This window comes from Macaca nemestrina, chromosome 12, assembly GCF_043159975.1.
Source record: "Macaca nemestrina isolate mMacNem1 chromosome 12, mMacNem.hap1, whole genome shotgun sequence".
NCBI classification, from domain to species: domain Eukaryota; kingdom Metazoa; phylum Chordata; class Mammalia; order Primates; family Cercopithecidae; genus Macaca; species Macaca nemestrina.
The window spans coordinates 74957492-74972979 of NC_092136.1; the positions used below are offsets into that span (position 1 = coordinate 74957492).

General features: G+C 52.2%; 1 protein-coding gene across 2 annotated transcripts in view; it reads left to right on the plus strand.

The window, feature by feature from the left end:
* LOC105468770 (diacylglycerol O-acyltransferase 2) overlaps nucleotides 1-14339 on the plus strand; it is a 32704-nt gene extending 18365 nt beyond the window's left edge. For both annotated transcript variants that reach the window (XM_011719111.2, XM_011719112.3), the window contains exons 3-8: nucleotides 2641-2748; nucleotides 3117-3187; nucleotides 9152-9356; nucleotides 9979-10153; nucleotides 11039-11241; nucleotides 13157-14339. In XM_011719111.2, the coding sequence (XP_011717413.1) occupies nucleotides 2641-2748; nucleotides 3117-3187; nucleotides 9152-9356; nucleotides 9979-10153; nucleotides 11039-11241; nucleotides 13157-13311 (917 nt within the window). In that variant the 3' untranslated portion in view covers nucleotides 13312-14339. The remainder of the gene's footprint in view (nucleotides 1-2640; nucleotides 2749-3116; nucleotides 3188-9151; nucleotides 9357-9978; nucleotides 10154-11038; nucleotides 11242-13156) is intronic.
* Nucleotides 14340-15488: the final 1149 nt, after the last annotated feature.

The window sequence follows — 15488 nt, forward strand, 5'->3', positions numbered from 1 at the left end:
CCATGTGTGGGGCAAGCAGGGCCTTCTAAGCTTCTCATGAGCTCAGCAACAGTGGTTTTTACTGCAGCCCCATGACCTAAGAGCATGGAACCAGAGCCTGTTGTTCAGAGGACAAGGATTAGGCTCTGAGAAAGGAAGGTCATTTGGTGGATTTAGTTCATCCTTTTGCTCTTCCTGTGTTTGGTTTCTGGGGCTGGAGAGATTAATGTCACCTGGTTTCTGCTCTCAAGGAGCTCAGGGGCTAAAGAGCTGTCTGCTAGAGGGAGTCTAATGAGGGAGGCAGATGACGAAAGGGATGGTAAGTGGTTTGAGAGAGAGTTGTGTACACATAGGGGAGGGGAGGAAGCCCCCAGCTGAGAAAGGCCAGGCTAGAATTCAGTCTCTGGATACCCCATCAGGCCTCTTCTTCTCCATCCAGGCTGCCTCAGCAGCAGAGTAAGGACAAGTTGGTAGGGATACCCACCTTCCCAGAGAGACCAGCCCTCTAAGCAGTGGGGCCTGGAGCTCAGCCCACTCTGGTCCCATTACCCCTCAAGAGAGTTAGAGGTTTCTGGAAGCTAGGTTTCCAGGGTGCTCAGACCATAGCCTAAACCTCATGGTTCCTGTCTGGCCCACCTGGAGCATCCACCTAGAGGATGCCACTAGAGGAGCCTGGATGCCTATGGAGTCTGGGGGGCTAGAGTCATCCCTTTTCAGGCCTAAGAAAGGGAATCAGGCAGACTGCTGAACAGTAAGTATGACTTTGTAGGCAGCTTTTAGACATAGCTATTCACCAAGCTACCATAAGCTTTTCACAGTTTGCTTTTAACAGGCTCTTGTAGGCTGCACATGCTTCCCTAGAAACTTGTCTTCCCTTCTGCGATGTCATACTCCTAAGCTGGTCCTGACAAATTGGACATCTTGTCACTCTGTGTTCACTGCCCCTCCCAACAAGAGAGTTGTACCCTGTTTTTAGCTACCCTGGGGAGAGGCTGGCTCAGGAGTCTAGAACAGGGCTAGACTGGGGGGCAACAAGGGGCTACCATTTCCCTCCCCATAGGCTCATGGAGAGTCTACATCCAGCCTTATCTTCTCCCATGGGAAACCAGAGGAGGCTCAGCATGGTGAGAAGAGAGCATGACATCCAGAGCTAGGCAGCCCGCAGCACCTGGGACCACCAGGGGATGGGCACACACAGCAAGGGTTGGCCTCCCTTCTTGGGCAGTGGAAAAAGTCCTAGAAGGAGGCCATGCTTCTCCCACCAAACATGAGTACCTGCTGCCCTTGCCCTTGTGCCGAATACCAGGCACCAAAGAAGATGCCTCCCTGCCCAGTGTGGGGAATTTACAGGCAAGAGATGATATGTAGATAGTATGATATTGGGGAATACTTCTTGAAGAGCTGAGGTCTGAGATAGGCCTTAAAGGTTGGGTAAAAAATGGAAAGAGAGAAGCCCTGCTGAGGGCAGCTAGTGGCAAGCCATGAAATAAAGCAGGCATGGCACAAGCTCTCCTTTCTTTCTGTGCCAGGCTAGGTTAGTCTCTTTTATGGCCTACAGGCCCAGAATATGGTGACCAATGGAAGCCAGCCCCCAGGCAAGTCTTCCAAGTGTGCTGTTAGGGTTTTTTTTTTATACTTTTGAGATAGGGATTCCCTCTGTTGCCCAGGTTACAGTGTAGTGACACGATCATGGCTCACCGCAGCTTCAAACTCCTGGCTTAAGGAGTCTTCCCATCTCAGCCTCCAGAGTAGCTGGGACTACAGGCACATGCCACCTTGCCCAGCTAATTTTTAAAATTTTTTTGTAGAGAAGGGGTCTCGCTATGTTGCCCAGGCTGGTCTTGAACTTCTGAGCTCAAGCAGTCCACCACCTCAGCCTCCCAAAGTGCTGGGATTACAGGTGTGAGCCACTATGCCTGGCTGCTGAGGTTTTTGAAGACGGGGAGGCTGATGGGCTCTGCGCTTTGACCTGGGACTTCCTGGACTGCCGTTATGTTGGAAGGGAGCCAGCCCTCCTCCTGGGCAAGCATCTCCTCTCTGGTCCCTCCAGTGATGGTCTGGGACTCTGGTGAATTTCTAAAGCCTAATGCAGAGAATGGACTGTAGAGTCAGACCTGTGTTTGAATCCTGGCTCTGCCACTGTCCTGCTGGGTGACCTTGGGCAAGTTATCTCCCCCTTGAACCTCAGTGTTTTTATCTCTAAAATGGGGCAAAGTCACCCTGCCTCACACTTGAGACAGTGGCTCAGCCCAAGTCTTGAGATGCAGAGGCACTGGGTATGTGTTCCCTCCCCTCATCCACAGTGTCTGGGCTGGGTGCTGGCACGGGGGCACACACAAGGAGGGGACAGTAAGAACAGCTTCACAAGAAGCTGAAGCCTATCTCCTTTGGTGTTCCTGCACAGATAACATGGAGCCCATGGGCCCCTCAATGCCCGGACAGTCCATCAGAATCTGGGAGATGAGGCTCGTCTTGTCCCAGGAATCTGCTCCTCCCTGGGCTGAGCATTCCTGTAGCTATTTCTCAGGGTTTGTGGGCCCTATGCCCATGGCCCTGGGTGTGCCTAGCTTAGTGCCACAGTAAACACTCATTCCATCCACCATGGCCCTGAGGGGAGATGAAGCCCAGTAGGACATGACCTGTGACCATTTGCCCCCGCAGGAGTGGCCTGCAGTGCCATCCTCATGTACATATTCTGCACCGATTGCTGGCTCATCGCTGTGCTCTACTTCACTTGGCTGGTGTTTGACTGGAACACACCCAAGAAGGGTAAGTGCAAGGCCTCCCTTGCCCCACCCCTCATTCTAGGTATGCTCTCCCCCCTGCACAAGCTGAAGGGCCTCATCCTGAGTGCTGTCTCTTTTAACACCCACTTTGTGAAAAGCACTGGACTAGTCCTTTGAGGGGAGGTTAAAAGCCCCTCAAAAGGCACTGTTCTGGTCCTCACAAGAGTTCACACTCAGTCGAGGGTTTGCATAACATGAGGGAATGAATGTGGAAAGGGGCCCGATAGGAAGGGGGCAAAGATGCTCCATGGGGTGATGGTCACCCGCTTGGATTTCACACCAGCCCTGTCCTGTCTGCCTTGCCCGAATGTACCCCCACCCCCACTAACTCTGTATTTTATTCCCTGGAAGGTGGCAGGAGGTCACAGTGGGTCCGAAACTGGGCTGTGTGGCGCTACTTTCGAGACTACTTTCCCATCCAGGTAAAGTGCTGTGAGTGTTGTCTTTTGAGGGTGGGAATGGGTGGGAAATCTGAACTCGGGCCTTAAGCCACCCACAGGGAAGCAAGTTTAGACCAAGTTGGTCTCTGGGTTTCCTTCCTACTGTGTCTAGCTGTGCTGGGGACCTCACTGCTCTTCTGAGTATCCATCGTCTTTGGGCCAGCCCTGAGGTCCTGACAGGGAAATGTGGCTCAGTTTGGCTTTCATTCTCAGCTCTGTCTGGTCCCTGCCTGGTCTGCAAGCTGGGCTGGTGAGGCACAGTCATCTGGCCCTGATGCATGTGGGCGATTGGGCGATGCTGGTGAATTGAGGATAACTCTGGCAGGATCCTGAAGGTTTTCCCCACAGGGGAAAGACCTGTCTGGCTAGCTCACTCAACACCCCAGCCCCAGCACACCCTAGTTGCTGAGTCTCCCCGAGAAGGTAGGGGTGCTGAAGAGTGGAGGCAGCATGTGAATGTGAAAGTGTTCTGTGCGGGGTGCAGGGTGGTGTATATTTGCTGTTGTGAGTCAGTGACTGAGATCCTGGTGTGCTGCCTGGGGGCAGTGGCTGGGTAACCCTGCATCCTTCACTGCATTCAGTATTTTGAGGGTGGCAGGGCCAGCTCCTTCTGCTCATCCTTAGCCTAAGCCCAGTCTTCCCGGGACCTTACTGTTCCTCAGGGTCAGAGTTCCTTCTCCTTTTCCTGACCCCATCTCTCTGACTGCAGAAAATTTGAAGCTGCTTTTGGTGGGAGAAAGTTGGATCATAGGACCCAACCCTCTCATTTTGGAGGTAAAGAAACTGAGCAGGTAAAGATGGGCAGGACTTGTCCAGGCTGCATAGTCTAGTATGATGGCAACATTGCAACCACCATCCAGGCTTATTGAATTCGGGACCCAGGTTCTTTTCCACTGACTTCCTACTGCCTGTTTCTCTGGAGAGATTCAATTCCTGGATTTCCCCATTGGACTGATTCCAGCTTCCTGGGTCTCCCTCTCCCCCTTTGCTGCTGGAGATCTCAGTTTAAATTCCTGCCCTGTCACTCCATTCATTGACCTGCCACCATTGCTCCCTGTCCAGTGCAGGGCTCTGCTGGGCATGGGGACACAAGTCAGCCCTGCCCTTGGGGTGGGCTCACTGTCTAATGCATCCTGATAGACTTTGTCACTTTCTACCATGGGGCCATGGGCAGACTTTCTCAAGCCTGCTGAGCCTCATCTGCAAAATGGAGCTGTATGATGAAAAGTGAAAAAAAGCTGTATGATGAAAAAAATGAAAAGTGATCAGTTCTGGTTGGGTGTGAGTGATGATAGACTGTTCTCTCTGCTTTCTCTCTCACCTCAGGGGCCAGGCTCCAGTGTTCTCTGTTGCCACTGTGGCCTGGTCCTCTGGAAGCCTCCAGGAGGCCAGTAGCCCCATCCACTTGGAACAGGATGACCTGATGACCGTTGGTCAGACCTTGGACAGGCAGGTGTCCTTTGCTATCTCCACCCTTCCAAAAGAACCAAAACAAACCCCTGTGTCCTTCTCACATCTCTGTTCCAAGAAGTCAACTGGGAGTTGGAGCCATAGGGCACATGCAACCTGGCCCTGTGAGGGCTCCCTGGGGCACTAGGACAAAACCCAAACTGGGCCTGAGGCAGGCTGGGGTGTTGAGCCTCAACCTGGGGCTTAGGCTGGGCCCTGCCTCTGTCCCTCAGGGCCTCAGTCTCCCCTTCTGTGCAGTCAGGATTTAGCCATAGTGATCTGACATCATGCCTGACACTCTGTAGGGGTGTGTGTGACCCTCCTGTCCCACCCCCTTTTCCTGGCCTCTTGCCAGTAATCATGTAATGAAGATCTGCCATTGTACCCACCCACCCACCTACTCCCTTCCTGGTGGGACTCTGGTCTTTGCCAGCAGAACAGCTCATCTGGCCCAGAATGTATCCCTTCTGTTGGCACAGGTGGGGTTCATGTGTTAGCAATAGCCACCGAGACCACCAGCCACCTGGAAGAGGAGCAGACAGTGCCCCAGGTCACCTCTCCCCAAGGTGTAGGCAGAATGCTTGGAGAGGAGACTAGGAAAGACTCTCTCTAAGCTTAGAATCACCTGTCCATCTGCCTCATTTCACTGATAGGCTTACTGAGGCACAGAGACGAGGGACTATCCCAAGGTCACAAAGCTTAAGTAGTAGCAGGACTAGTGTAGGAACCAGGGCTGTCTGCTTTGAGGCCCATGGTCTTACTCCTGTGTTACTTTCACCATCACTGTGCTGTGCTGTGTAAACTTAAGCAAGCCTTTGCTCTTCTGTGGGTCTGAATTTTTTCCTCTATGCACTGCTGTGGTGGGACAAGCCTATCTGAGCACCTTTCCTCTTGTGGGAGGCAGGGTATAAAGAGTGACTTGATAGGAATGTTTCCCAGACTGACATTAGCCAGCAGGCTTGGCCTGGGCATCGTGTTGGGCTAGGACTTTGCCACTGGAAACAGGCAGCAAGAGGACACAAGAGCAGGCGTGTCAACAGAGCCTTCATTGGCGGTATCCTTCCCCTCCCTCCAGAACAGACATTCTCTTCAGCCCTGCGGGAGGGGAGTGTGACATGAAAATAGATCAGAGCTGGTCAGATGCCTACATTCTTTTGGGTCCTACAGCAAGGGCATTGACTTGCACTGTGTCCCAAAGCACCTCATTCAAACAAATGTCCCATCAGAGCCTTGAGGAGGGAGGAGATGATTTAAAGAGCCACCTGGGGCCCACTGGGTGACACGTCTTCATCCAGCAGCCCAGGGAAAAGTGCAGTGACTGGCCTGCTGCAGACATGCAGGATAATTTGCTGTGACCTCCACAGGGGAAGTGCAGTTCCCTTCTCTAGGCCTCAGCTTCCCTCCTGTCATCCAAGGAATGGCTTAGACCTTTCAGAGCTCTGCCAGCCCATGCTGTGTTGTGTGTTCCTGGTTATCAAGGCCCGATGGGAAGGTGGGGGTAGCCATAGGAAGGGGACAAAAAGATGCTGCATGCCGTGATGGTCACCTGCTGGGGTAACTATCCCAGGCCTGGCCATCAGTTCAGGAACAAGTTTCCAAGTTTCCCACCCGGTATTGGCTGCCCCAGCTCTTCCCTCAATGCCTGCCTGCCTTTTTCATCAAAACTAGCACAAGGAGCCTTTTTTTTTTTTTTTTTTTGAGACGGAGTCTTGCTCTGTCGCCCAGGCTGGAGTGCAGTGGCCGAATCTCAGCTCACTGCAAGCTCCGCCTCCCAGGTTTACGCCATTCTCCTGCCTCAGCCTGTCAAGTAGCTGGGACTACATTAGCTGGGACTACAGGCGCCCGCCACCTCGCCCGGCTAGTTTTTTTTGTATTTTTTAGTAGAGACGGGGTTTCACCGTGTTAGCCAGGATGGTCTTGATCTCCTGACCTTGTGATCCGCCCATCTTGGCCTCCCAAAGTGCTGGGATTACAGGCTTGAGCCACCGTGCCCGGCCCACAAGGAGCTTTTTAACTCCAGCTTCACTGAGAGCTAATTTGGTAGGCAGACCTGCTTGTTAGGAGGCGAAACATTGGAACAGCAATCCTACAGAGCTCACATAAACGAGATTTTGAGATCTGCTCACTGTCCCAAGCCCCATTAGCCATGGATTAGACTGCTGCTGTTTCCCATTTATTTGGGGAGTAGCTGAGAGTTGGTTGGGTTTTGGAGCAACTTTAATCTGTTTGCCAAGGGCAAAACGGGAGAAAGAGCATCAGTCCCCCAAGCGGTGGGGATGAGAGGGAGTCTTGCTCACATTTGCATAGACTGGCAGCGTCAGAGCTGAGAATGGTGCCAGCCACCCTTTTCCATCCTCTCTGTCACCTAAAGATTGGGATTTCAATTTTCCAAGGTCAGCCACCAGCATCCTCTCCCCCAGAGCTGCACACAAGGTCCTTCAACTCTGCCAGGAGGCTCCCAAATCTAGAGTCACAGAAAACCTGGGCTCTTGACGTTCTGCTGGTGGCCAGTGACTCTGCTTCCAGGTGGCACCAGTTCAGGGAAGGGGCACTTTGCAGCACTCAGGTGGGAGTGTCATTGATATCACTTCTCTTGAGGCAGGGCAGCCAAAAAGACCAACGTGTTCATTCCTTGTTATCCAGGAATTGTATTTCTAGAAGTTTGTTTCACAAAAACAATCAGATATGTGGACAAAGATAAGGTATTTATTGAAGCATTACTTCTAAGAGGGAAATTTTGGAAGTTTTTAAAATGTCCATCAAACAGGGTTTGAGTCGGTGCTGTTACATGTAGGAGAGCTGTGCTGTAGAATACGAATGCAGCCACGAGAAGACATGGAACTGAGGGATTTTGATAAGGACAGATAGCTGTATGTTTGGTGGAAAATGATATAAAAATGATATCAACCCATATAACCTCAATTTTGTGGATTTTGAAAAAGAGCATGTATATTTTTGAGTAGAAAAAGGACTCAGTGAGTCAGATTGTTTCATCTGGATGGAAATATGAATTTTTTTAAATTTTCTTTTTGCTTTCCTATATTTGTAAAATTCTTTAGGAGTTTCTTTATTTTCTTTCCCTCTGCTTTCTTTTCTTCTCCTTTATTTCCCTGTCCTTTCCTTTCCTTTCCTTTCTTTTCCTTTCCTTTCCTTTCCTTTCCTCCCCTTTTCCTTTCCTTTCCTTTCCTTTCCTTTCCTCCTTCCTTTCTTCCTTTCCTTCTTTCCTTTCTTCTTACTCTGTCACTCAGGCTTGACTGCAGTGGCTCAATCTTGGTTTACTACAGCCTCTGCCTCCTGGGCTCAAGCCATCTTTCCACCTCAGCCTCCTGAGTAGCTGGGACCACAGGTGTGTGCCACTATGCCCAGTTAATTTCTGTATTTTTGTAGAGATGAGGGTTTCACCATGTTGCCCAGGCTGGTCTCAAACTTCTGAGCTGAAGCAGTCCTCCCACCTTGGCCTCCCAAAGTGTTGGGATAATAGGCATGAGCCACCATGCCTGGCCCTATTATTTTTCTAATCAGAATAAAAGTAATGTTTTTATGAGCAGAATACCCTTACTCATTGTCTCTCTCAGCCTCCTCCACCCCCATCTTGTTCCTTGTAACGCAGGGTAGGTGTCACAGGCTCTGCCTCTCATGGCTTAGGGTTTAGGGACACTGCATCACCCACCCCTCCAAGCACCAGCCCCAGGGCAGCGGGTGGGCCCTGAGGAAGCCAGTCATCGTTTGGAGCAGCCCAGTGTCCTTAGTACCACAGGTCAGGTTCTCAGCTGCTACAGCCTTACAACTGACCTCTACCCTAGGCTGGCTGGCACAGGGCTGTCGCTTGTCCTTCCTGCCTCAGAACCTGAGCTGAGCCCAGCTGACTGTGGGAAAGTTTCCATTTGAGCCAGCCAGTGTCCCTTTTCCAGGCCAGGGGAGTAGGAGGTGGGCTGCCTGTCTCATTCTGTGAACTGTGGAGGAGCCCACAGAGCACAGGGCCAAGTAAACCTTACCTCCAAGGAGCTCATAGTTTGGAGAGACTGACAGTGGGGGCAGAGCTTGCAGCCAAGGCCCTGGTTGCCAAACTCAGGAACTTGGACCTTACTCATATGAAGCCAGACACCCTTTCCAGTCTGAGAGTGACAAGGGTTGGATTTGAGTTTTAGAATAATCACTCTGGCTGTGGCGAAGAGGATGGGCCCAGAGGGAGGGAATGCCGGAGGCTGGCAGAGTGCAAAGAAGAACTGCTGTGTGCTTGGCTGGGGACTGAGAGGAACAAGGGCAAACATTACCCACCCCTTCCCAGAGAGCCATAGCGCAAATGGTGACTGCCCAACACCAGCACTGTGGCCCTGGGGATGAGAGTCTGAGGTCAGGTGTGGAGAGTCATTGCAGCAGCCCTCAGGCCCATGGAGGCCCAGGGGAAATGACACATCCAGTCCCTCCCTACCCTCTGGGTATGCCCTGGGATCCCTCTCCCAGCCAGTTTCCTCTGACCCAAGGTCATCCTTGCAGCTGGTGAAGACACACAACCTGCTGACCACCAGGAACTATATCTTTGGATACCACCCCCATGGCATCATGGGCCTGGGTGCCTTCTGCAACTTCAGCACAGAGGCCACAGAAGTGAGCAAGAAGTTCCCAGGCATACGGCCTTACCTGGCTACACTGGCGGGCAACTTCCGATTGCCTGTGTTGAGGGAGTACCTGATGTCTGGAGGTGAGAATCCACCCCCTGCTTGCTCCTGCTGGGCACTGTTGTCAAGGCCTGAGCCTCTCCATCGAGCAGGGTGACACAGGGAGCCAACACACCATTCCTTGGTGCTGGGCCTGCATTGGGAGATGCGACCTGCTGCAGACATGGTGGGTCAGGGCTGAGGAGGAGAGCTGTCCATATGGTCTTCAGAATTCAACTCTGATAACTTCCCTAGGAAGCCTTCTTTGACCCCCTTTTCCAGGGATCCCCAGCCCTTGTGTTGCCCTCTATACAATCTGATTGTTGTCCATGGCACTGTAATTGTCCAGCCACCTGGGACTTCCCACCAGACTGATGCATTGGGATCCCCAACACCTTGCACTGACTTGGCAGGATTAGGGCCCAGGGAATGTTTGCCAAATGCATGAGTTCCCAAAACAACCTTGTATCATTAGCTGCATTTTACAGATGAGGAAACTGAGGCTCAGAAAAATGAATAGCTTACACAGAACCAGACAACTCCAAAGGGACTGGGCTAGGTCTGGGGCCAAGACCAGGGTTCTTTGTGTTTTACACGTGACTGTGTGCTGGGGATGGGGAGTGGATCCATGGGCAACCCTGACTGTGCGTCCTTCCCTCCCCCCAGGTATCTGCCCTGTCAACCGGGACACCATAGACTATTTGCTTTCAAAGAATGGGAGTGGCAATGCTATCATCATCGTGGTGGGGGGTGCGGCTGAGTCTCTGAGCTCCATGCCTGGCAAGAATGCAGTCACCCTGCGGAACCGCAAGGGCTTTGTGAAACTGGCCCTGCGCCATGGGTGAGTACACACACACTCACTCCCTCCAGTGTCCCTCAGCACAGGGCAGCAGACTCCTTGGCCCCTGAAGACAGGACCCAGACCCCAGGAAGGCATGGAAGGGAGTCAGTCATTCTGTTGGGGAGGGGATGATGTTGGAGCCCAGACTGCACAGTGTGGGCCAAGTTTGCCCATGTGTGTCTGGGTGGGCACAGATGCAACCTGTTGCCTGGGGGTCCTTGCAGGTAGGCCAAGAGTCCAGGCTTATATGCCGGACTGGACCACCTGGGGCCAGAATACATCATTTTGCTGGGAGACCAGGAGGTCAGGAAGGAGGGTGGCATGGAATGTGACTGGGGGACAGCAGCTCTTTTCTCTGTCCCCTGGGGACCTTACCTCAGGCTTTGGAAGAAGAGGCTGCCCTTCAGGCTCAGCCCTGGGCCAGCCCCTGGGGACCCATTCAAATTGGACCCAGTCCCTGCCTTCAGGGAGCACCAAGGGTAGGGAAGGGTGGAGGTACAGACAGTGACAACACAGTGTGCTGAGGCTGTGACACAATGGTGAGTCCAGGGCTGAGAGAGACCTGGGTTGGCTGGGGGACAGGGAGAACTTCCTGGCAGAGGCAGGCCCTGCAGGAAGAGGTGGAAAACAGGCATTCCAGAGCAGGATGCTCAGCCTTCCCTTTGCCTGGGGGACCCAGAGCTCTGTATGCTCCCCAGTCACTAGCAGTGGGGCAGAAGGCCCATCAGAACCTGGTAGAGAGGGGTCATGTGAACTTGGGACACTCCAGGTGATTCTGGTATACCCAGTTGGAGGGGGACACTTGGCCAGTGTCCAGGGCCTCTAGGCTGACAGAAACTGAAGCCAGTAATTAGGGTATGACAGACCCTGGCCTCTCCCTTCCAGAGCCGACCTGGTTCCCATGTACTCCTTTGGAGAGAATGAAGTGTACAAGCAGGTGATCTTCGAGGAGGGCTCCTGGGGCCGATGGGTCCAGAAGAAGTTCCAGAAATACATTGGTTTCGCCCCATGCATCTTCCATGGCCGAGGCCTCTTCTCCTCCGACACCTGGGGGCTGGTGCCCTACTCCAAGCCCATCACCACTGTTGGTAAGCCCCTAGCCTGCTGACCAAGGGCTGTCCTGAACACAGGGTGCCACACAGCTAGTCAGCAGTAGAGACGGGATTCCAGTGCAGGCCACCTGGCTCTGATGGCCATGCCCTTAGCCATGAGGACTTTGAAGTGTTGGGTGCTGATGGGCTTGGTCAGAGAGGGTAGTAGTAGGGGTCGGGGATTGAGCCTATGTGATGAACCAAGCTCTGTGATGGGTGAGGAAAGAAAATCTGCAGTCTCCGGGTTTGCAGCACCTACTAGTCTATCAGGGAAGACTATTACAGCAAGGACTGGTGGGGGAATGTGATGAGGATGGGCAGGTGCTCTAGGGAGTCCTAGTGGACCCCAGGGAGGAGGTAACTCTTGCACTGCTAACTGATAGGAATTATCTAGCAAAATAGAGGAAGAAGAGAATTTTTATCAGAAACAATAGCCTAAGTGAAGTTCAGAAACAAGATTGTGTAGTTTTTTTTGAAGAACAGAAAGAAAAACCTTAATATGACTGCAGCATAGACCTGTCAGAAGAGTGGAAAACAGTGATTGCACTTGGCCCTCGTCTGTGTTGTTTTGGGTGCATTTGGGATTGTTTAGAGGATTCTAAAGAATTACCTATAGTAGGTGTGTGTGTATGTGTTAATGGATCCCCCAGGAGCACATGGGCCCTTGGCAGTGGACTTGAGGGGCCACAGCTCATAAAGATCCTTTGTGCTCCTAGGCCATTTGTCCTGCCTTGTACTTTTAGATAGAGACAAAGCAACAGGGAGGCAGCGGGAACATTTCCATGCACAGGTGTGGCTGGGGAGGGGCTGAGTCCTGTGGGCAATGTGAAGGAATTTGCTCTTCACCTTGAGAATGGAGAGCTACCAGAGAGTGTTTGGGAGGGGAAGTTCAGATTTGCATTTTAAAATGATCCTTGGAGCTGCTGGATGGAAGATGGGTTAGAAAAATGGAAGCCACAAGACCAGCCCAGAGGCTGTTTTGGTAGCCAGTGGCTTGGACCAAGGGAGTAGCAGTGGAGATGGAAGAGATGTGCATGATCTGGGAAAATTTTCAGAAATAGCATTGACAGGACATAGGAATGGATTGGGTATGGAGATGCAGCAGGATAAGAAAATAAAGCAACACACAGATCATAAATGCTGGTCTTCTCCCTCCTCTCCTGCCCTTAACCACACTTTTTATTTTTTATTTTTTATTTTTGAGACAGGGTTTCATTCTGTCATCCAGGCTGGAGTGCAGTGGCGCGATCTCAGCTCACTGTAACCTCTGCCTCCCAGTCTCAAGCGATCCTCCCACCTCAGCCTCCTGAGTAGCTGGTGCACCACCACGCCCAGCTAAGTTTTTGTATTTTTTTAAGTAGAGACGATTTTCACCATGTTGCCCAGGCTGGTCTTGAACTCATGAGCTCAAGCAATCTGCGGGTCTTTGCCTCCCACAGTGCTGGGATTACAGGCGTGAGCCACCATGCCTGGCCTACACTTTTTAAAGCATGTCACATTCCTCGCAGAATCCTCAGAAAAGCCCTGTGAGGAAGAATCCCCATGTAACAGAGGAGGAAACTGAGACTCAGAGAGGCAGGAATGGCTTGCCCAGAGCAGAGCAAAAGCAAAGATGTTTACTTGATCCCCTGACTGTCATAGACCCTCCTAGCAGAATGCAGTGGGTTCAACCAGTCTTGATCCCATCTGCAGCTTAGCACCTGTGTGGCCTTGGGTGGGTCCCTTCACATGCCCCTGGGCCTCAGTCTTTTCATCTGTAATAGGGGACAACCAGAGATGCAGCACATAAAGCATTTGGCACAGTTCCTGCCACATGGCAGGCCCACAGCCCAGCATCACTGCCTTCGGCATCATGGTAGATGCCCAGGGGAAGGGTGTTGACTAACCAGAAGCCTCTGTCTTGTCCCTGCAGTGGGAGAGCCCATCACCATCCCCAAGCTGGAGCACCCAACCCAGCAAGATATCGACCTGTACCACACCATGTACATGGAGGCCCTGGTGAAGCTTTTCGACAAGCACAAGACCAAGTTCGGCCTCCTGGAGACTGAGGTCCTGGAGGTGAACTGAGCCAGGCTTCGGGGCCAACTCCTTGGAGGAACCAGTTGCAAATTGCTTTTATGCTCTGTAAATTTGGAAGCGTCATGGGTGTCTGTGGGTTATTTAAAAGAAATTATAATAATTTTGCTAAACCATTACAATGTTAGGTCTTTTTTAAGAAGGAAAAAGTCAGTAATTCAAGCTCTTTTACTTCCAGTTTGCCCTGTTCTAGGTGGTGGCTTAATCTGGGCCTAATCTGGGTGGCTCAGCTAACCTCTATTCTTCCCTTCCTGAAGTGACAGAGGAAACTCAGTCTTGGCCTGGGGAAGAAGGATCGCCATTAGTGACTTGGGCCAGTTAGATGATTCACTTTTTGCCCCTAGGGATGAGAGGCAAAAGCCACTTCTCATACAAGCCCCTCTATTGCCACTACCCCACACTTGTCTAGTCCTGAAACTGCAGGACCAGTTTCTCTGCCAAGGGGAGGAGTTGGAGAGCACGGTTGACCTGTTGTGTGAGGACAGTAGTAGGCATCTGGAATGCTCCTGTTTGATCTCCCTTCTGTCACCCACTCCTCACCCCCAGTCACTCACATCAGAGCCTGGACTGGCCTCCAGGATGAGGATGGGGGTGGCAATGACACCGTGCAGGGGAAAGGACTGCCCCCCATGCACCATTGCAGAGAGGATGCCGCCACCATGAGCTAGGTGGAGTAACTGGTTTTTCTTGGGTGGCTGATGACATGGATGCAGCACAGACTCAGCCTTGGCCTGGAGCACATACTTGCTGGTGGCCTCAGTTTACCTTCCCCACATCACAGATTCTGGATGTGAGGAAGAGGTCCCTCTTCAGAAGGGGCCTGGCCTTCTGAGCAGCAGATTAGTTCCAAAGCAGGTGGCCCCCGAACCCAAGCCTCACTTTTCTGTGCCTTCCTGAGGGGGTTGGGCCAGGGAGGAAACCCAACCCTCTCCTGTGTATTCTGTTATCTCTTGATGAGATCATAGCACCATGTCAGACTTTTGTATATGCCTAGAAAATAAATGAAAGTGAGAATCTTCTATGAGTTATTGCTGGGGCTGCATCTGCATCTGCTGCTGACACCTGGGGGAGACTGGGGCCCCAGCTGGCTGCCCTCTGAGCCCTCTAGCCCCTTGCACCTTTGGCCCACATGACACTGCTGTGGTGTGTTAGTTACCTATCACTGTGTAACAAACTACTTTAGAGCTCAATGGTTTCCAGCAGCATCTGTTGTCTCCCAGTTCCAAGTCACGATTTGAGGCTTGGCTTGGTCCTCCACTTAGGGTTTCTCACAGGGCTGCAGTCGTCTTGGAGCCAGGCTGAGGAAGGATCCACTCCCAAGCCCATTCCTGCAGTTGTTTGCAGGATTGACTTCCTCACTGGCTGTTGACAGAGGCCACTCTCAGTTCCTTGCCACATGGGCCTTTCCATGGGGTAGCTCATGGCACAACAGCTGACTTAGCAAGATGAGCCAGTGAGTGGAGTGAAGTGTGTGAGCAAGACAGAAGTCCCAGGCCCTTACAACCTAACCTGGGAAGTGATATCCTGTCACCTTTGCCATATTCTGTTCATTAAATGAACATTGCTAGGTCCAGCTCCCACTGGAGGGGAGGGGATTACACCAGGGAATGGATGCCAGGGGGCAGGGGTCATTGGGAGCCACTTCACATGGTGCCTACCACATGTGGTAAAGGGCTCCTGTCCAGCTGGAGAGCCCTTCAGTGGCTGAGCTGGAAGGCTCCTTATGGGTCACTCAAGCTGTGTTCCCTGCCAAAAAGGCAGAGGCCTGGCCTGCTGTCACCCTAGTGATTTCAAGATGCCACCTCTTTTCTAATTCCTTTCTGTTCAGTGAATACTAGGCACCTGGGAACCCTTCCCAGCCGAGACCAAAGGACCTCATTCTAACTTCCTTACTGCCAGAACTGTCCTGCCTGTCCTTGCTGTTCATCTCCCTCAGGTCCAACTCCTCTGTGCTGGAAACTGAGAGAGCTACTTGGGAGCAGAGACAAACACTGAGAACAGCTGAGGATACACAGGGTAGTCAGAGCTGTGCCAGAAGTCCCAACCTGCCCGGGGGTGCCTCATGAGGAAAGAACGCCTGAGCTGGGCCTTGAAGGGCGGCTGGGAGTCACCAGGAAAGGAAGGTGGTGAAGGGCAGAGCAGCAGGGGAAGGATAGGGAGGCCTGATT